This window comes from Polyodon spathula, chromosome 3 (genome assembly GCF_017654505.1).
Source record: "Polyodon spathula isolate WHYD16114869_AA chromosome 3, ASM1765450v1, whole genome shotgun sequence".
In the NCBI taxonomy this organism is placed as follows: domain Eukaryota; kingdom Metazoa; phylum Chordata; class Actinopteri; order Acipenseriformes; family Polyodontidae; genus Polyodon; species Polyodon spathula.
In genome coordinates, this window is record NC_054536.1 from 43,998,172 (window position 1) to 44,014,989 (window position 16,818).

Here is a 16,818-nt window from a genome sequence, read left to right on the forward strand (position 1 = left end):
GAGGCAGCGGGGCTTCTCCCTCTGCGGCTGGAGACAGTGGGGCTTCTCTTGCTAACTCCCACTTCTGGAGCAGCAGCTCCAGCTCTGTTGGCTCCCGCTCCTTTATTTCCAATGGGGCCAACCCCAGCTCCCATTTTTGCCTCTTGTTCTCCTCTTTCCGAGCAGCGGTGTTCCTATTAATCTGAACGATCAGCTCCTTCAAATCCATTTTTTTCTTTTTGGGTCTACAGGGGAGTCCACACAGGCTGCCACCAAATGTAAATGAGCTGCACTCACTCAGGTTCGTTTGCCCCTTTAAAACGTAGGCCCAGGCACAAGAATTGCACTTTTAGCGCTTACATGCACTTTTAATAATACAAAATAAACAAAAAACAAATAAACAAAAATAAACACCTAGCTCCCTCGGAGCACTAACTAAACAGTCAGGATCACCCTAACTAACACACTGGACAGCTAAGCTGTTTACCGGTAGACAAAAACACCACTCACAGTTGTGACTGCTCAGAAAAGGGCACACATCTTCCTGCTTCTTTCTCCTCAGCAGCCTCATACAGACTGGCTGAACCCTTTTTAAACCCCGCACCTGGCACTAATTTACAATAATTCCCAGGTGCAGTGATAATTAAACAATAAATTAAATTAAACTAAACAATTAAACAAAACGTGCACCTGGCACTAATTTACAATAATTATCATAATCTACAATAATTACTTCCCACGTGCAGTGATAATTTGTATAAATTAAATTAAACTAAACAATTAAACAAAACGTGCACAAACCGTGCACTTTTTGATATATATACGCATATTGTCGGCCATATATATATATATATATATATTATATTTATATGCACAGCGCAGAATGGATTGTGACGCGCAAAAATACGTTTTGAATAAGGCAACTTGGCACAATTTCGGCACAACGGCCATTTGTGACGCACATACCTACCGAAGATCGGGCCCAATATGCTGTCTATCAATTTAGAGATCCGTAACAAAAAAACAAACTGAAAAACAGCAAGCATGCATAATCTCTCCACTAATGCTCACTACACCATTTTATTGGACAAAGTACAAATTTGCAGATTCCAATTAAAAGCAAACATGATTATATTTGTGTATTCTACAATACAGAAATGCAATCATGAACGTGGGACTACCATTTGTCGGACTATCAAGTCCAGGGAATGTACATCTGTCTTTTCAATGATATTTGGCCTTTTTAAAGGGTCGGGCTTATTATCCTGAAATGTATACTCGTAGTACTGTTTGATTTATAAGGACACGTGTGGTGTTTAATTTATTCATTAGTTGAATTTGTAATCATTTCAATGTTGTAGTCTTTCAATATATATATATATATATATATATATATATATAGTATATATATAATATATATATATATATATATATATAATATAAAGCTGACTCCGTTTTTATAGTTTAGGGCTGGGTAAAAGTTTTGTTTGCACTCCTTGGTGGAGTTAGGCTTTTGTTTTGTTCCTGTTTTTTGTTTATTGATTTGTGTTAATATAAGTATGTGAAAGCGCTTAAACTGCAGTTTCTCTGTTTGGGTCTACTGTTTCAAAGGCGCAGACCAGTCTTGCCCAGGATGTTACACCACAATATCTATCATATATAGCTCTGTGTGTGTATATACACTCTCCGCTCCACCTAAGGTTTTGGGTCATTGAGTAAATTACTCTCGACTATGTGAGTAAAATGCAACATTACCTTGAAGTCATCAGGAGTACTTTCAATAAATACTGTACATACTTTAATGGTAACTTGAGGTATGCATGAACTACAACCTTACATCTTAACTGTAATGTTACTTTGAACTACTGTAGACAGTTGGTCTTATTTGCTTTATTGACCACAAACAAAATGGCTGCGAAGCAAATAAATACAGAATCTGATTTTCAACGCTGCAGATAGATTATGCATAACAAAAGGCAAGCATGCACATACTATATATTTCTAAAGAAACGATCATTTATATTCTTGATTGATTACCTTGCTATAGCATTATGACTCTCCAAACACAGAATATTGTATTTATTATATAGAGTTGTATTCCATTGTTTTTTTTTTTTTGTGTTTTTTTTTTAAGGTAAAGGTGTATATAATAAATATATACCTACACATTTACCTAAGACAGCACAGAGAAATCTAGAATTCATATTTGCCAGTCAAACATGTATTGCAAGTGTGTGGAATCAACCGTACGTTTAAAAAAAAAAAAAAAAAAAAAAAGTAAAACCTGGACTTATTGGTCACATGTTTCTGTTAATTCCTAGGCAGGCTACAAGCTGTCCAGTCATTTCTTTAGCTACCACATGCAGTATAGATGCCGGTCCCACTGAACTCAAGCTGTGCAGTAACATTACTATGACTATATGTAACACATTACATTTAAATATCAGCTTATCTGGAGCGCTATATATATATATAATTACATACAGTACAGCATTTAGAAAACATCTAATCCGTATTTGGTGAACTTTAACACAAGTTTTTAAAAGTATCAGAATCTCTCATAAGCACAACTGAAAAAATTAAATGGACTTTATTAATCAGTTTTAACTTCAAGATATCTTTAAGAAAAAAAAAAAAAAAAACGTTTTTAAAAAAAACAAACATTTTTAGTTTGTTTTTAAGCCATTACAAAGGCTGTTTAATCTGCAGAAATCTGCTCATTATTTAACTGGAAGTTCATCTTGGATTTACTGTGCATGCTTAACTAACTTTGAGTTTCAATGATAAAAATGATGTTAAAAAAACATCACACAAATCTAATAAAAAAGCAAACGTGTGCTGCATTGTTTTGTTAAAATGGTAAATCACTGACCTGGTTGTACAATATGTGCACCTAAAAACACTACCTGTCTAAAGTGGAAGGCACTGATTGAGTCCAGACTGCAATAAAGTGCATAGGAGTCATTTAAGTGGTTTTTCATTTACAACATATCAAAATATGATCATTAAATGTATGAGTAACCCAGTGATCCAAAGTACCCCATGAAGTCACTTGAGAAATATATAATTAAATGTCTAGAAAATCATTCAGCTATGTATCTTTTACCACAAACCACATGAGATCCAACCAATGTCAGCAATAAAAATATCTTCCATTAGGAAAAAAAATTTAATCTGTAACATAATGGCGCATAACATTTTATAGAGAAACTCATAGGTAACGTTGTTATAATTGAGGACTATATTTTACAGAACGTTCGGTTTGGAATGCTTATATGACAACGGCCTCTATGGACAGGTCCTCCTGTGTGGCAAGTATACCCAGTTTCTCTACTGGACCTCGGGTTTGGGTAGCCAGGTGGAGGTGCAGGCCGACTGCAGTCTAAACTTTCTTGAAGCAGCGTTCTAGGGCTGTGGCTAACATGTCATAATGGACCATCTTGTCTGGGCATAGGTCCAGCAGAACCTGCAGTGCTTTCCGCTCCAATGCAGCTGCCAGCTGTCCGGTCGTCTTGGTAGGCCATCAGCCAATAGTGAGTGCCACCATTCTGAACTTGGTGTGGTATATCTCACACAGAGATTTCCCATCATAGCGGCCTGCCTTCACTGCTTGCCTCCCTGTACCTGGCATCCTGTCACTCCTACACTGCTCATTCTCCCGTGATTGGCACCAGGCCCATGTGGGGGCTTCACTCTACATCCTTCCATCAAACACACTCAGCGCATCTATCAGTATCCCATAACTACTACAGCAAATAAGGTTGATGGTTTGTAAACATGGCAACGCATCCTGGCTCAAACAGGCTATTAAGTTGCTGGCTTTTCCCCATCAGTCCATCCATCTATTATTGCCATAATTTCTAATTGTTTCAGAAAATCTTGCCAGTCGGCCTTACCATCATATGGTAGCTGGCTGTGGTAGGACCCTTTGTTTACATCATGACGAGTTGAGTGTGTGTCTGTTGGTGACGTCAGAGTTGGTACAGCTTTATTTTTTTACAGTTTAATTTTGTAATTTTTTTTTATTTTTAAAGATTTGAATTTGCGTCTGTGTCTCCTATCTCTTATATTCCATATAAGGATAATTCCAAGGAAAACAGCACTTAGAATGAAACATGCTGGGGCTTGGCTTTATTTGAAAACAATACAAATGCCCCGTTGGTGCAAACAAAAACAAAAGAAAGACCTAAACCGTTTTTTGGGTCTAACTAAACAGTTAAGGTGTGCCTCTCTAAATGGGGACTGGCTACTCCTGTTTACCCCTATTTACACACACTAGTAACTTATTTAATTTTCCTTACTTTCATTTCTTTGTGCACAACCAACTCCATTCACACTGTCAGCAACTCCTTCTCACGTTCCCCTCCCCCCTACCTTCGCAACCTTACTGCTCTTTTAACTCCTTGACAATTACATGATTAAACAATTAACCTACATTGGGGATAATCTCGACATCAATATCGTCCCCAGGGTCTAATACCTCCATTTACCCTTTCCGATATAATAACATGCATTTCAACCAAATATAACATTGATTCTTTTTAAACCCAAGTTTGTGGTTTAACCTTTCTTAATCAACCCGTGATAACACTACGTTCATTTGTTAAGTCTCTTAATTCTTTTAAACACTTTACATTATCTCCACACTTTGTTTACCATGCAGTTGGTTTATGTTGTCTTTTCACACTTGATTACTTTTGTTTGTTTTATTTTACACATCTCCTCAAAGATTAAAACCAACACAATAAAACGTGCAGTTCCAATTTGATCAGGAGCGCACAGGGATCAGAAAACACAATTACATTTTAAATGTGATTGTGGCCTGAAATACATTTATTTTTTAAAAATAAAATTCTAAATATGCAGCTATAGTAAGCACTTCTAGGAATTGAACTGTTCATTTTGAGAGAACATAAAAAAAAAAAAAAGTCATTACTCAAGAAAGCCATTACTCAAGAAAGCCTACCTTGAATCCCGTTTGAAGTATGCAAAAAAACTCAGGAGATTCTGTAGCCATGTGGGAAAAAGTTTTGTGGTCTGACGAAACTGAAATTGAACTTTTTGGCCTAAATGCAAAGCGTTATGTTTGGTGCAAACCCAACACAACGCATCACCCAAAATACACCATCCCTACCGTGAAGCATGGTGGTGGCAGCGTCATGTTATGGGAATGTTTCTCAGCGGCAGGGACTGGGGCACTTATCAGGACAGAAGGGAAAATGAATGGAGCAAAGTACAGAGAAGTCCTTGAGGAAAACCTGCTGCCCTCTGCAAGAAAGCTGAAACTGGGACGGAAGTTCACCTTTCAGCATGACAACGATCCACAGCACACAGCCAGAGCTACATTGGAGTGGCTAAGGAAGAAAATGGTAAATGTCCTTGAGTGGCCCAGTCAAATCCCTGACCTAAATCCAATCAAAAATTTATGACATGACTTGAAGACTGCTGTCCATCAACGCTCCCCAAGGAACAGTTTTCTAAAGAAGACTGGTCAAACATTGTCAAATATAAGTGTGCAAAGTTGTTAGAGACCTATCCTAACAGACTCACAGCTGTAATTGCAGACAAAGCTGCTACCACCAAGTATTAACTCAGGGGGGGGTAGAGACTTTTTCAATTATGATCATTCAGTTTTGTATTTTTAATATAAAATGTTTCTCAATAAAAACTTTTTTCCCCTTAACAGTGTGGAGTATGGTGTGTAAATAAGTGGAAAAAAATCCTCATTTAAATGCATGAAACTCTGACACAACAAAATGTGAAAAACGTTCAAAGGGGGTGTAGACTTTCTATAGGCACTGTATATTATAATGTTACATGACATAACAGCGATTCCAAAACCATGGCAACATCACCGCGACGCACATTACAGTGCTGACCATTATAGCGGCTGCCCATAACAGCACTACGACGTTACCGCGACGACCATTACAGCGACTGCTCGTAACAGCACTATGACATCACCGTGGTGAACTACAATTCCCAGAAGAGTTCACAAAAGCGACACTTACCAGGAACTAAGACAAACAACGCAGTCAGAGTGGGGTTTTCTAATTGCTGTTTTCTGATTGCAGAAGACTATAGATTTTTTTTTTTTCACTGTTCCAATGCAGTTCCATTATAACTAGATTGGTAAATAAAAGCGTGTTGCCGAAAGCATTTTAATGTAGCTGGGCTGCCTATCGACTTTTTTGTGTTTTGATATATATATATATATATGTAGTGATCTAGGTTAATGCAAGCAGGTGCATCACAGAGAGCGAGGCAATCCACACATAGGCAGAGGGGGGCGTGAACCCGGGACCTCTCACACTAAAGCATAGCCCTGATACCACTGTACAAAAGAGCCGGCTCCTTTGCAAGGAGTAGTGTATATAAAGCTTATGTCTTTGGATGTGATTACATTACCTACCAGCCCTGTTGCTGCCTTCCCCCGTGTATGCTACAATATATATATACACATATACATACACACACACACACACACACAGTAGTGTGCAAAAGTTTTAGGCAGGTGTGAAAAATGCTGTAAAGTAAGAATGCTTTCAAAAATAGACATGTTAATAGTTTATATTTATCAATTAACTAAAGTGTGCAAAGTGAGTGAACAGAAGAAAAATCTACATCAAATCAATATTTGGTGTGACCACCCTTTGCCTTCAAAACAGCATCAATTCTTCTAGGAACACTTGCATACAGTTTTTGAAGGAACTTGGCAGGTAGGTTGGCACAAACATCTTGGAGAACTAATCACAGTTCTTTTGTGGATTTAGGCAGCCTCAGTTGCTTCTCTCTCTTCATGTAATCCCAGACAGCCTCGATGATGTTGAGATCAGGGTTCTGTGGGGGCCATACCATCACTTCCAGGATTCCTTGTTCTTCTTTATGCTGAAGATAGTTCTTAATGACTTTTGCTCTATGTTTGGGGTCGTTGTCGTGCTGCAGAATAAATTTGGGGCCAATCGGATGCCTCCCTGATGGTATTGCATGATGGATAAGTATCTGCCTGTACTTCTCAGCATTGAGGAGAACATTAATTCTGACCAAATCCCCAACTCCATTTGCAGAAATGCAGCCCCAAACTTGAAAGGAACCTCCATCATGCTTCACTGTTGCCTGCAAACACTCATTCGTGTACCGCTCTCCAGCCCTTCGGCGAACAAACTGCCTTCTGCTATAGCCAAATATTTCAAATTTTGACTCATCAGTCCAGAGCACTTACTGCCATTTTTCTGCACCCCAGTTCCTGTGTTTTCGTGCATAGTTGAGTCGCTTGGCCTTGTTTCCACGTCGGAGGTATGGCTTTTTGGCCGCAAGTCTTCCATGAAGGCCACTTCTGACCAGACTTCTCCTGACAGTAGATGGGTGTACCAGGGTGTGTGCCACTGTTTTCTGCCAATTCTGAGCTGATGGCATTGCTGGACATCTTCCGATTGTGAAGGGAAGTAAGCATGATGTGTCTTTCATCTGCTGCAGTAAGTTTCCTTGGCCAACCACTGCGTCTACGGTCCTCAACGTTGCCCGTTTTTATGTGCTTCTTCAAAAGAGCTTGGACAGCACATCTAGAAACCCCTGTCTGCCTTGAAATTTGTGCCTGGGAGAGACCTTGCTGATGCAGTATAACTACCTTGTGTCTTGTTGCTGTGCTCAGTCTTGCCATGGTGTATGACTTTTGACAGTAAACTGTCTTCAGCAACTTCACCTTGTTAGCTGAGTTTGGCTGTTCCTGTTTGGTATAATTGTTTAATCATACACCTGACTATATGCCTACAAAATCCCTGACTTATTCACTTTGCATTTAGTTAATAGATAAATATAATATATTAACATGTCTATTTTTTAAAGCATTCTTACTATACAGCATTTTTTCACACCTGCCTAAAACTTTTGCACAGTACTGTGTATATATATATATATATATATAGTATAGTGCTCTACAGGCTCCAGAAATGCTCCACTGTTTACTAACTCCGCCCACTTGTGGCATAATTTCCCTATCCTTTTTTTTAATATAGTCCTAGTATTGGGCGAGGATATAGTTTGCCCCCATACTTTTACTCTGAAAAAATAAAGCTGGCAATTTTGTTTTGTTTTTAATGTCCTCAGTGTAGCGACGTGCCACCGTTGTGTATTAACGTGTTTTTTTAAAAAAAAAATAATCTTAAAAGGTGGTTAATTTAAATTATAACACACTTTCTATGGTTATGGGAATGGAACACAGAAGTTAACAGAACAGTGTTAGCTGGATGTGGCCAGATTGAATTGGCAGCACCGATCTGCATGACAGAAAGTGGATACAAACCACAGTTTATTTAATCAGGTAAATCTTTTTCGGTAGACCTTACAGTTCTATAATTAAAATAATTAATATCATTGTGAGAAGCAAATACTAATCGATTCAGATTTAAACAGCGAGAGAAAGTAGCATGTAAAGGTTTAAATGACCACGTTTGTTTCACTGTTAAGATACAAGCCTGCGGTAATCTGTTTTAGATACATGCGTGCAGTTTTGTATGAAGTGAAACTTTGCACTTTTTTTTTTCAAAATAACCTACTTCAGTAAGCTATATAAAACTTTTTTTATGTTTATTTATGTCCTTTCCTTCCTTTAAAGCTGTAATTAGCATTGTTAAACCATCAACCTTGTACTTGGCTTGATTCATGCATCCTTCACAAAGACAAAGCTGCCCGATTCCAGCCTTGCTGAAGCACCCCCAGATCATCACCGATCCTCCACCACATTTCACAGAGGGTGCGAGACACTGTGGCTTCTAGGCCTCTCCAGGTCTCCGTCTAACCATTAGATGACCAGGTGTTGGGCAAAGCTGAAAATTGGACTCATCTGGGGGTGCTTCAGCAAGGCTGGAATCGGGCAGCTTTGTCTTTGTGAAGGATGCATGAATCAAGCCAAGTACAAGGTTGTCCTGTTCTAACAATGTTCCCCAACTCTGAGGATTGGTTTTTCCAGCAGGACAATGCTCCATGCCACACAGCCAGGTCAATCAAGGTGTGGATGGGGGACCACCAGATCAAGACCCTATGAACTTATTTTCTTTGCATTATTCGAGGTCTGACAACACTGCATCTTTTTTGTTATTTTGACCAGTTGTCATTTTCTGCAAATAAATGCTCTAAATGACAATATTTTTATTTGGAATTTGGGAGATATGTTGTCAGTAGTTTATAGAATAAAACAAAAATGTTCACTTTACCCAAACACATACCTATAAATAGTAAAACCAGAGAAACTGATAATTTTGCAGTGGTCTCTTAATTTTTTCCAGAGCTATATATATATATATATATATATATATATATATATATATATATATATATATATATATATATATATGCCCCATGTACAGTATTAGTACAGTAGTTTTCTTTAAGCTTTTTTTATATACATATTTAAGGTATACGTCTCTGTTTTAAGATTTTGAAGTACAACAATAGTAACTTTCTTGTTTGGAGTATTGCTATAAAGCGTACATGTAAACAAAGTCAAGACCAAGAACAACAATTTGCAATGGAGACATTTGCAATGTATTTAAAATTGCCCGTACTGGGAATGCTCTTCATTTAAACTGTAATAATATCTGCAGGAATATATATTATGTACTGACGTATATTCCTACCCAAAAGACTTGCCTTAAAAATGGCATTCGTGCCAACTTAAAAAAAAATCGATTAACAGCCAGATTGACTTAATGAGCATTTCTTTTACTCCAGCAAATGGAAAAAAAAAAAATTGAACTCAAAGTTTCTGATGAATGAGTCATATTTCTAACACAAACAGTAAGGAGACACACACACACGTAAATAATGCACTCTTGTTCCTGCGTCTTTCAATGAATGCTGCAATGTGCGCGTGTATTTCACTTTCATGTGCGATCCTCAATTTCAAGCAATACAAAAACACAAGCATGATTATTTTACACCTCTATTGATAAACAATTTAATTTACAATCAGTACTCTGCAAACACAGTAAAGCAGATATATTTTCTGAATGTACAGCTAGAAAAATGTTTGAGCTCATTTGCCAGAAATCCATGATGTAATTAGGAAGTACAGATGGTTTAACAATGCTAATTACAGCTTTAAAGGAAAGTAGAGAGGAACATAAAAAAAAAAAAAAAATGTTTTATATAGCTTACTGAAGTAGGTTATTTTGAAAAAAAAAAGTGCAAAGTTTCACTTCATACAAAACTGCACGCATGTATCTAAAGAAACAGATTACCGCAGGCTTGTATCTTAACAGTGAAACAAACGTGGTCATTTAACCGTTTACATGCTTCTTTCTCAGAGCTGTGTGTGTGGGTGTGTGGGTGTATATATATATATATGTGTGTGTGTGTGTGTGTGTGTGTATATATATATATATGTGTGTGTGTGTGTGTGTGTGTGTGTGTATATATATATGTGTATATATATATATATATATAATATATATATAATACTATATATATATATATATACTATATATATACGCGCCATACTCTGACTTTACCAAACATTTTATTGTGCTATTACTATTATGCTTGTATTTTATTTAATCCAGTATGCATGGTGGCAAATGTGTAAAATGCTTTATTTTTGTTTAATGGCAATTATAGTTAATACTAGTACTTAATTCAGTTACGTAACAAATATGCATACACATGGAGTAAGTGCAATGTTATTACACTAGGTTTTGTCTTTTTGTACGAATGGGGATGAGACTTACAATTTCAATCACTGAACTGTAGATAACCCACGTAGTAATATTCCAGCTACTGACTGGACACATGAAGAAGAATGTAATAAGCATCAATAAGCCTGATGTTTATTCCAACTCTTATCCAACATAAAACTTTTAATGTTTAATAAAAACAGATATAAACTACTAAGAACTATAAACTGTTGTGTCCTACAGCACTCCCTTGTTACATGTGCTAGTGTTATAAGGTAGAACATAAATTGCATGGTTTTCTATTTATGGCTACAGTGCTATAAAGAGGAGCACTGCAATTTGTTCCTTGCTAGTTTATAGCTTCTGTACTAATTCTAAACTCAAGATTAATAAGCAACTCCTACCTTCTACCTTAAATTTAACATTTCAGATTTTAAATGGTCCTTTCCAAAAATATATAAACTGGTCTAGATAAAGCAGGCCTAATTGCTTTGTTTTAAAACTGACAGGTCATACCCACCCTTGGCTGCAATTCAGATGACACAGCTGGCACACCTGGTTTTCATCTGAGTATTTCCAAATAATAGTGTTGTTTTCACCTGGGATGCCAGCGGGGCATTTTGGCACACAGTGGGGGCCATCTTTGAAATGGGCGCACTCAGTACACTTGTCTGGGCCCTGGTAGAAAACAAAACAAAAAAAAATTAAATTTTAACCAAACCAATAGCAAGGGCAAGTCAGGGTACATTTTAAATTATACTACTAAAATCGAAGTATGGCAGCTTATGAAACTAGAAAACAGAGGTGTCCAAGCTTTGCTTTATTTTGAGGCTTCCTAAACATGTCTCCCGTCTTTGTCCTCAGTTTCTAGGAGTGATGTTGTGTCTGTTAAAGTACAACAGTAGATTACTTTCTTTATCTTTAATATCCAAGTAAAGATTTACTTAAAGTTTTTAAATTAAGATCAGGTTTGCCTCTAAATGGGAGATTTAGATAAACCCAGATTATGTATTGTAGTTTTCATGACTTCTATTGCATTACTAGTTTAGTTTTATTCATTAAATCAGTCACATTTTAAAATTGTTCTATATTACTACTTTGGTAGAATTGTGTCCCAAGCATCTCAAATGAAAGGTTTTACATCATGCTATTGTAATGACAGCAGGAGATTTGTGAATTTACAGGTCCAGTGCAGGTATTGGTCCCATTCTGTGGCTGGCACTCTGAATCACACTGAAGACATCTGGTTCCTTCCACAAATTCCCTCGGGTCCCTAAGTGTAGCACACATGAATTTATTAAAGCTGTTATTGTGTTAAATGTGGCTTTACTAGACAAATCAATACACGACACTTCTTAACTTGGAGTACCCAGGCTAGTTTAACTGCCAAGATTATTCTATCATCTTTATTCAAATTTAAGTCACTGGAGAACACAGAATAACCAAAACAACCTTTTATTACACTGAAATAGCTAACAAATTGAGTTTTGATTACTATTTAAAATGTTTCATGAAAATTGCATACGCATTTTTGTGCATAATAATTAAAGCAGAACTGTTTTTCTATAGCATTGTATAGGCATGTAAGGTACAGTAATCGTTCCATGGCAACTTACCCTTGTAGGACATTGCACTTTTCCACACATTCTTGGGACCGTATATGAAACTGACACGAAAAACACATGGAGGGACCAGGGCCCCAACATCCTTCATCAGTACACAACTCATCGCAAACATGAGCAGCTGAAAAAATGACAAGAAAAAAAGAAATATATCTTCAAGAAAGGTTACCAGTAAGGATCTGTAGGAATTTAAACATTGAATGGGATAATAATAATAATAATAATAATAATAATATATAATAATAATAATAATAATAATAATATTTTATAATGCACCTTTCATGACAAATCATCACAAAGTGCTGTACATAAGAAAACTAAATAAAAATAAACAGCATCAAAACATTAAATAAAAAAAGGCCAATTTAAACAGATAAGTTTTAAGGCGAGATTTAAAAACACCCAAGGATTCAGAGTCTAATTTATTTGAGCAGTGCATTCCCCAACCTAGGGGCATAGAAACAGAAGGCCTGATCACCCACAGTTTGTAATTTGGTTGTTAGGACACAAATAGACCTCAAAATGTGTCTCGGGGTATAAATAGATAGAGTTATATAATGGGGAGACACATCCTTCAAAGCCTTAAAATAGTCAATAACAAGATTTTAAAATCAATGTGAAACTTAACAGGAAGCCAATGTAAGGATTCCAGAAGAGGGGTAGAATGTTATGGTAAGGTCCAGCAAAACTAATATAGAAAGAGCACCTGAGTCAGAAGCCATCAAAACATAATTTACAACCTTGACATGGCTTGTTTCAGTACTATGTGACAGTCTAAAGCCTGACTGAAGTGGTTCTGTGGCAGGCTGGTGAGTGGATAGAGGCCCAGAGACAGTCTGGAGTTCAAAAAAATAACTATTTTATTATAAACACAAAAATGAAAGGGCACAAGGGCCAAAACAAAGCAATTTAAACACAAATAAAGCAAAAATACACTCACAAAAATAAAGGTTTCCAGGCTGGGCAATGCCTTCACTACATTCAAAAAATCACAAACACCAAAACCAAAACCAAAACCAAAACCAAAACCAAAACCAAAACCAAAACCAAAACACCAACCTGCTTCCTCAGCTCCCTCCTCCTAAATGAGAAGCAGAGGCCTCCTTTTATGTCAGGTGGCTGGGTGCTGATTGATCATTAATTAAACTAATCATCTAATCAACCCCAGCCACCTGAACACAATGAACCCAGGCAGGTAGAGGAATTTAACCCCATCCCTGCCAATTTCTAAAGAGCAGAGCTGTAATCTGCCACATACCTCCCCCCATGTACAACGTACACCGGCCGCAATCGGCCAACTTGCCAACCACCATGAGGGCAACCTCTGGGAAGGATGCCGGGTGGTGTTGTTCCTTCCATTGTTCCCACCTCTCCCCATCGACGACCCAGTGTGTTGATAACTATGGGGAGATCGTGGACAAGGTCTGCCTCAGGGTGCATCAACCAGTCCCAGATCTCCTGGGACGGTGGTGGTGCTGGAGGTAGTGGGGTGGCCCCTGATGCTCGGGGTGAACACTGCACCTCCTCCTGGGCCTGGTTGTAGGAGCATCCTGCCCAGTTGTGGCCGTCCTCCTCACACTGGCCACACCAGTTTGCCGGTGGCACATCTGGGCAGGACCGCCAACGATGGTCCTCCTTCCCGCACCAGGAACACCAGGGGAAGAGGCTGGCCGGGTCCTCCAGCGGTGGCTGCAGCAGCTTACATTTCTTCAACTGCTGCTTGTCCTGCCTTTGCCGCTGTCTGCTCTTCTTTCCCATGTTAAAAAAAAAAAAAAAAAAAAAATCCCAAAAATTCCAAAAAAAAAAAAAAAAAAATACTGCTCTGAGCCTCTAGGTGGCACTATCCCACTACTGACACAAGGGCACAAGGGCCAAAACAAAGCAATTTAAACACAAATAAAGCAAAAATACACTCACAAAAATAAAGGTTTCCAGGCTGGGCAATGCCAAAACCAAAACCAAAACCAAAACCAAAACCAAAACCAAAACCAAAAACCAAAACCAAAACCTGCTTCCTCAGCTCCCTCCTCCTAAATGAGAAGCAGAGGCCTCCGTTTATGTCAGGTGGCTGGCCGCTGATTGATCGTTAATTAAACTAATCATCTAATCAACCCCAGCCACCTGAACACAATGAACCCAGGCAGGTAGGGGAATTTAACCCCATCCCTGCCAATTTCTAAAGAGCAGAGCTGTGCTCTGCCACAGGTTCATAAAGTTTATTTATTGAAAGATGATTATGATGATGAAATTTGATATAGTCCTATAATTGATATGTGTCACTGCAGCGATTTTAAATGCTGGAGGCACAACTCCACAGCTCAAAGACTCATTGTCACCAACGGGAAGAGAGCCAAAAAGCAGGAACAAACTAGAAAAGCAGGAATGGGGTCTAACAAGCAAGTAGTGGGTTGAATTTTTGGAATCAATTCAGTCAGGCTTAGGGAGGTAACCTGGCAAAATGAATAAAGGGGATACCAATAAACTCAAGCACAGGGTAAAATGAAATAATTGATAAACAAAAGCTTAGATACTACAGATACAGTTGAGAATTAAGTAATGCTAAAGCAAAAGAACAATTTAACTTGTTGGAGTAATTTCAATCTTCTAGGGTGTATATTGCACCATTCATATATGCATTTCCCACTGTAAAATGCAGATGTACGTTTATTCATTGGAAACTATGTTGTGTTTCTGATAGGAGGATCCACCCTCTAATCATACGTAATCAAACTGTTCCTATAAATAGCCTTTTGCCTATGCCTCCTTGTCGTTTCTTTGTTTAGTGTCCTGCTGCAGTTCACGTAGACCTCACACTTAGGTTATGTATTATGTACATTTAAAGCACGTAAAATATTGTACTAATTGTATTCACCCTTGTCTGCTCCCTCTAGCCACCTAACAAGGTCCAGTTGCAGTTCAAAGGTTGTTTTCTATCTTAACAAGTACATTTGATAAATGAAGGGAAGGAGAAACCGTTCTCATTGCGCGCACTAATTGTGTAATTTCCCCACACCTCCATGCTGAGATATCTGGTCTCCAGACCCCTCCAGACCCCCCGATCCACATACCCGACCTACTGTTTCCAACTGCACAGAACCTGCAAGACTCTAAGATCTTCAAAGCTGGCCTTTCTAAATTAAACTATTCATGCCATTCCTTTCGGATCGGAGCTGCAACCACAGCTGCTTCAAGTAACATTTCTCCATATCCGATAAAGTCACCAGGACAATGGATTTCTGGGGCACATGAACATTAAAAAAATTGCTCAGTCATTGTAGCAACAATAAAGACCACCATGTCTAGTATTAAAAAAATAAATAAAAAATTCTGTTCTGAATCCGGAGGCAGTGTAACCCTCAGCCATGGATTCCCCAAGGTTTCTGTCACCTTTTGGCAAGTAGGGTTTTTTCCTTAACTGAGGGCTGAGTGAAGGAGGGCTGAGTGAAGGAGGGCGAGGTGGATGGCTTGGGGGGGGGGGGGGGGGTGAGTTCAAACCTTTTGGATCTTTCTATCAACATTTTAATTTACAAAAACAAAATCCTGATTTGGTCTGTGCGATTAGCTCATATTGCAAGGCAGGCTAAGCATCCTTGTTTTTGTGGGGGGTGGGGGGGTAACTGCTGGCAAGATATGTTTGTTGCGATTTTCTTTTTAGGTAGTTCGGCCTTGTCCTTTTTAGTGGGAAGCTGGCCCAGAGTGCCACTTGTCCAGCCTGCTGGCTATAGCTGTCATCAATCAATGGTCATTGCATCAAAGTTCAGCCAGAACATGGGGTGGCTATAGAGCTCCAATGGACAAGGCTATGGGACAAAATGTATATCACGTTCTGTCATGGGCATGGCTCTGCCAAATGCAATAAAGAATTGTTCAAATCAAACAATTTGCGGATCCTCCTTTCTGAAATACTTTTTACATACTGGGAACACCCAAGCATGTTTGCATATAATTTGACACTATAACGTGTCAACAGTATTAGAAGGTTAAGTTAAAAGTTACATTATTAGTTGTAGCATACACTGGTGTTAGTGATTGCTGTTACTTACCACATTTATCTGGTTTGCCATTTAAAGAAACTCTAATATGCGTTTGTTTGTCTGACTTAAAAAGTTTATTCCACTGGAATGTGTCAGTGTAACAAAGGTTGGGGTTATTTCTTATCACCACATCTCCATCACTAATCTCCTTCAAAGAACGCAGTCCCAGAAAACTGATCTGAATATTCACCACAGCAAGGGAAACTGTGCCACTGGAACAGAATTCAAATAAGTGTTAAGCTTCATGCAACATGTACAGTAACTAAATGTTAGTGGTTAAGTGCATTTTGAACATTTTTGAATACAGGTGTCAGTGGAGACATAGATTGATTCTAAAAAATACACTGCGGTCTATAATAGTTTGATCACCATTTTCACATGCTAAATACTTCTGGTCATAGATTGAATCTTAACCTTGGTGGAGTAATGCCCAAAGATAATTACCATAAATATGTTTAGGTTTACAATGTTATGAACTATTTTATCATTAGACAGTAAACATTTACACATATA

The 16,818-nt window shown here is 38.1% G+C and overlaps 1 protein-coding gene across 2 annotated transcripts in view; it reads right to left on the reverse strand.

The window, feature by feature from the left end:
- LOC121313118 (epidermal growth factor receptor-like) overlaps positions 1–16,818 on the reverse strand; it is a 151,451-nt gene that overhangs the window by 37,450 nt on the left and 97,183 nt on the right. The window contains exons 12-16 of one of the 2 annotated variants that reach the window (XM_041245301.1): positions 16,315–16,517; positions 12,266–12,392; positions 11,832–11,922; positions 11,170–11,327; positions 1,151–1,195 (exon numbers count right to left, since the gene is read on the reverse strand). In XM_041245301.1, the coding sequence (XP_041101235.1) occupies positions 1,151–1,195; positions 11,170–11,327; positions 11,832–11,922; positions 12,266–12,392; positions 16,315–16,517 (624 nt within the window). Of the gene's footprint in view, positions 1–1,150; positions 1,196–11,169; positions 11,328–11,831; positions 11,923–12,265; positions 12,393–15,818; positions 16,072–16,314; positions 16,518–16,818 lie in introns of those variants that run through there. The other variant, XM_041245300.1, reaches the window with a different exon arrangement.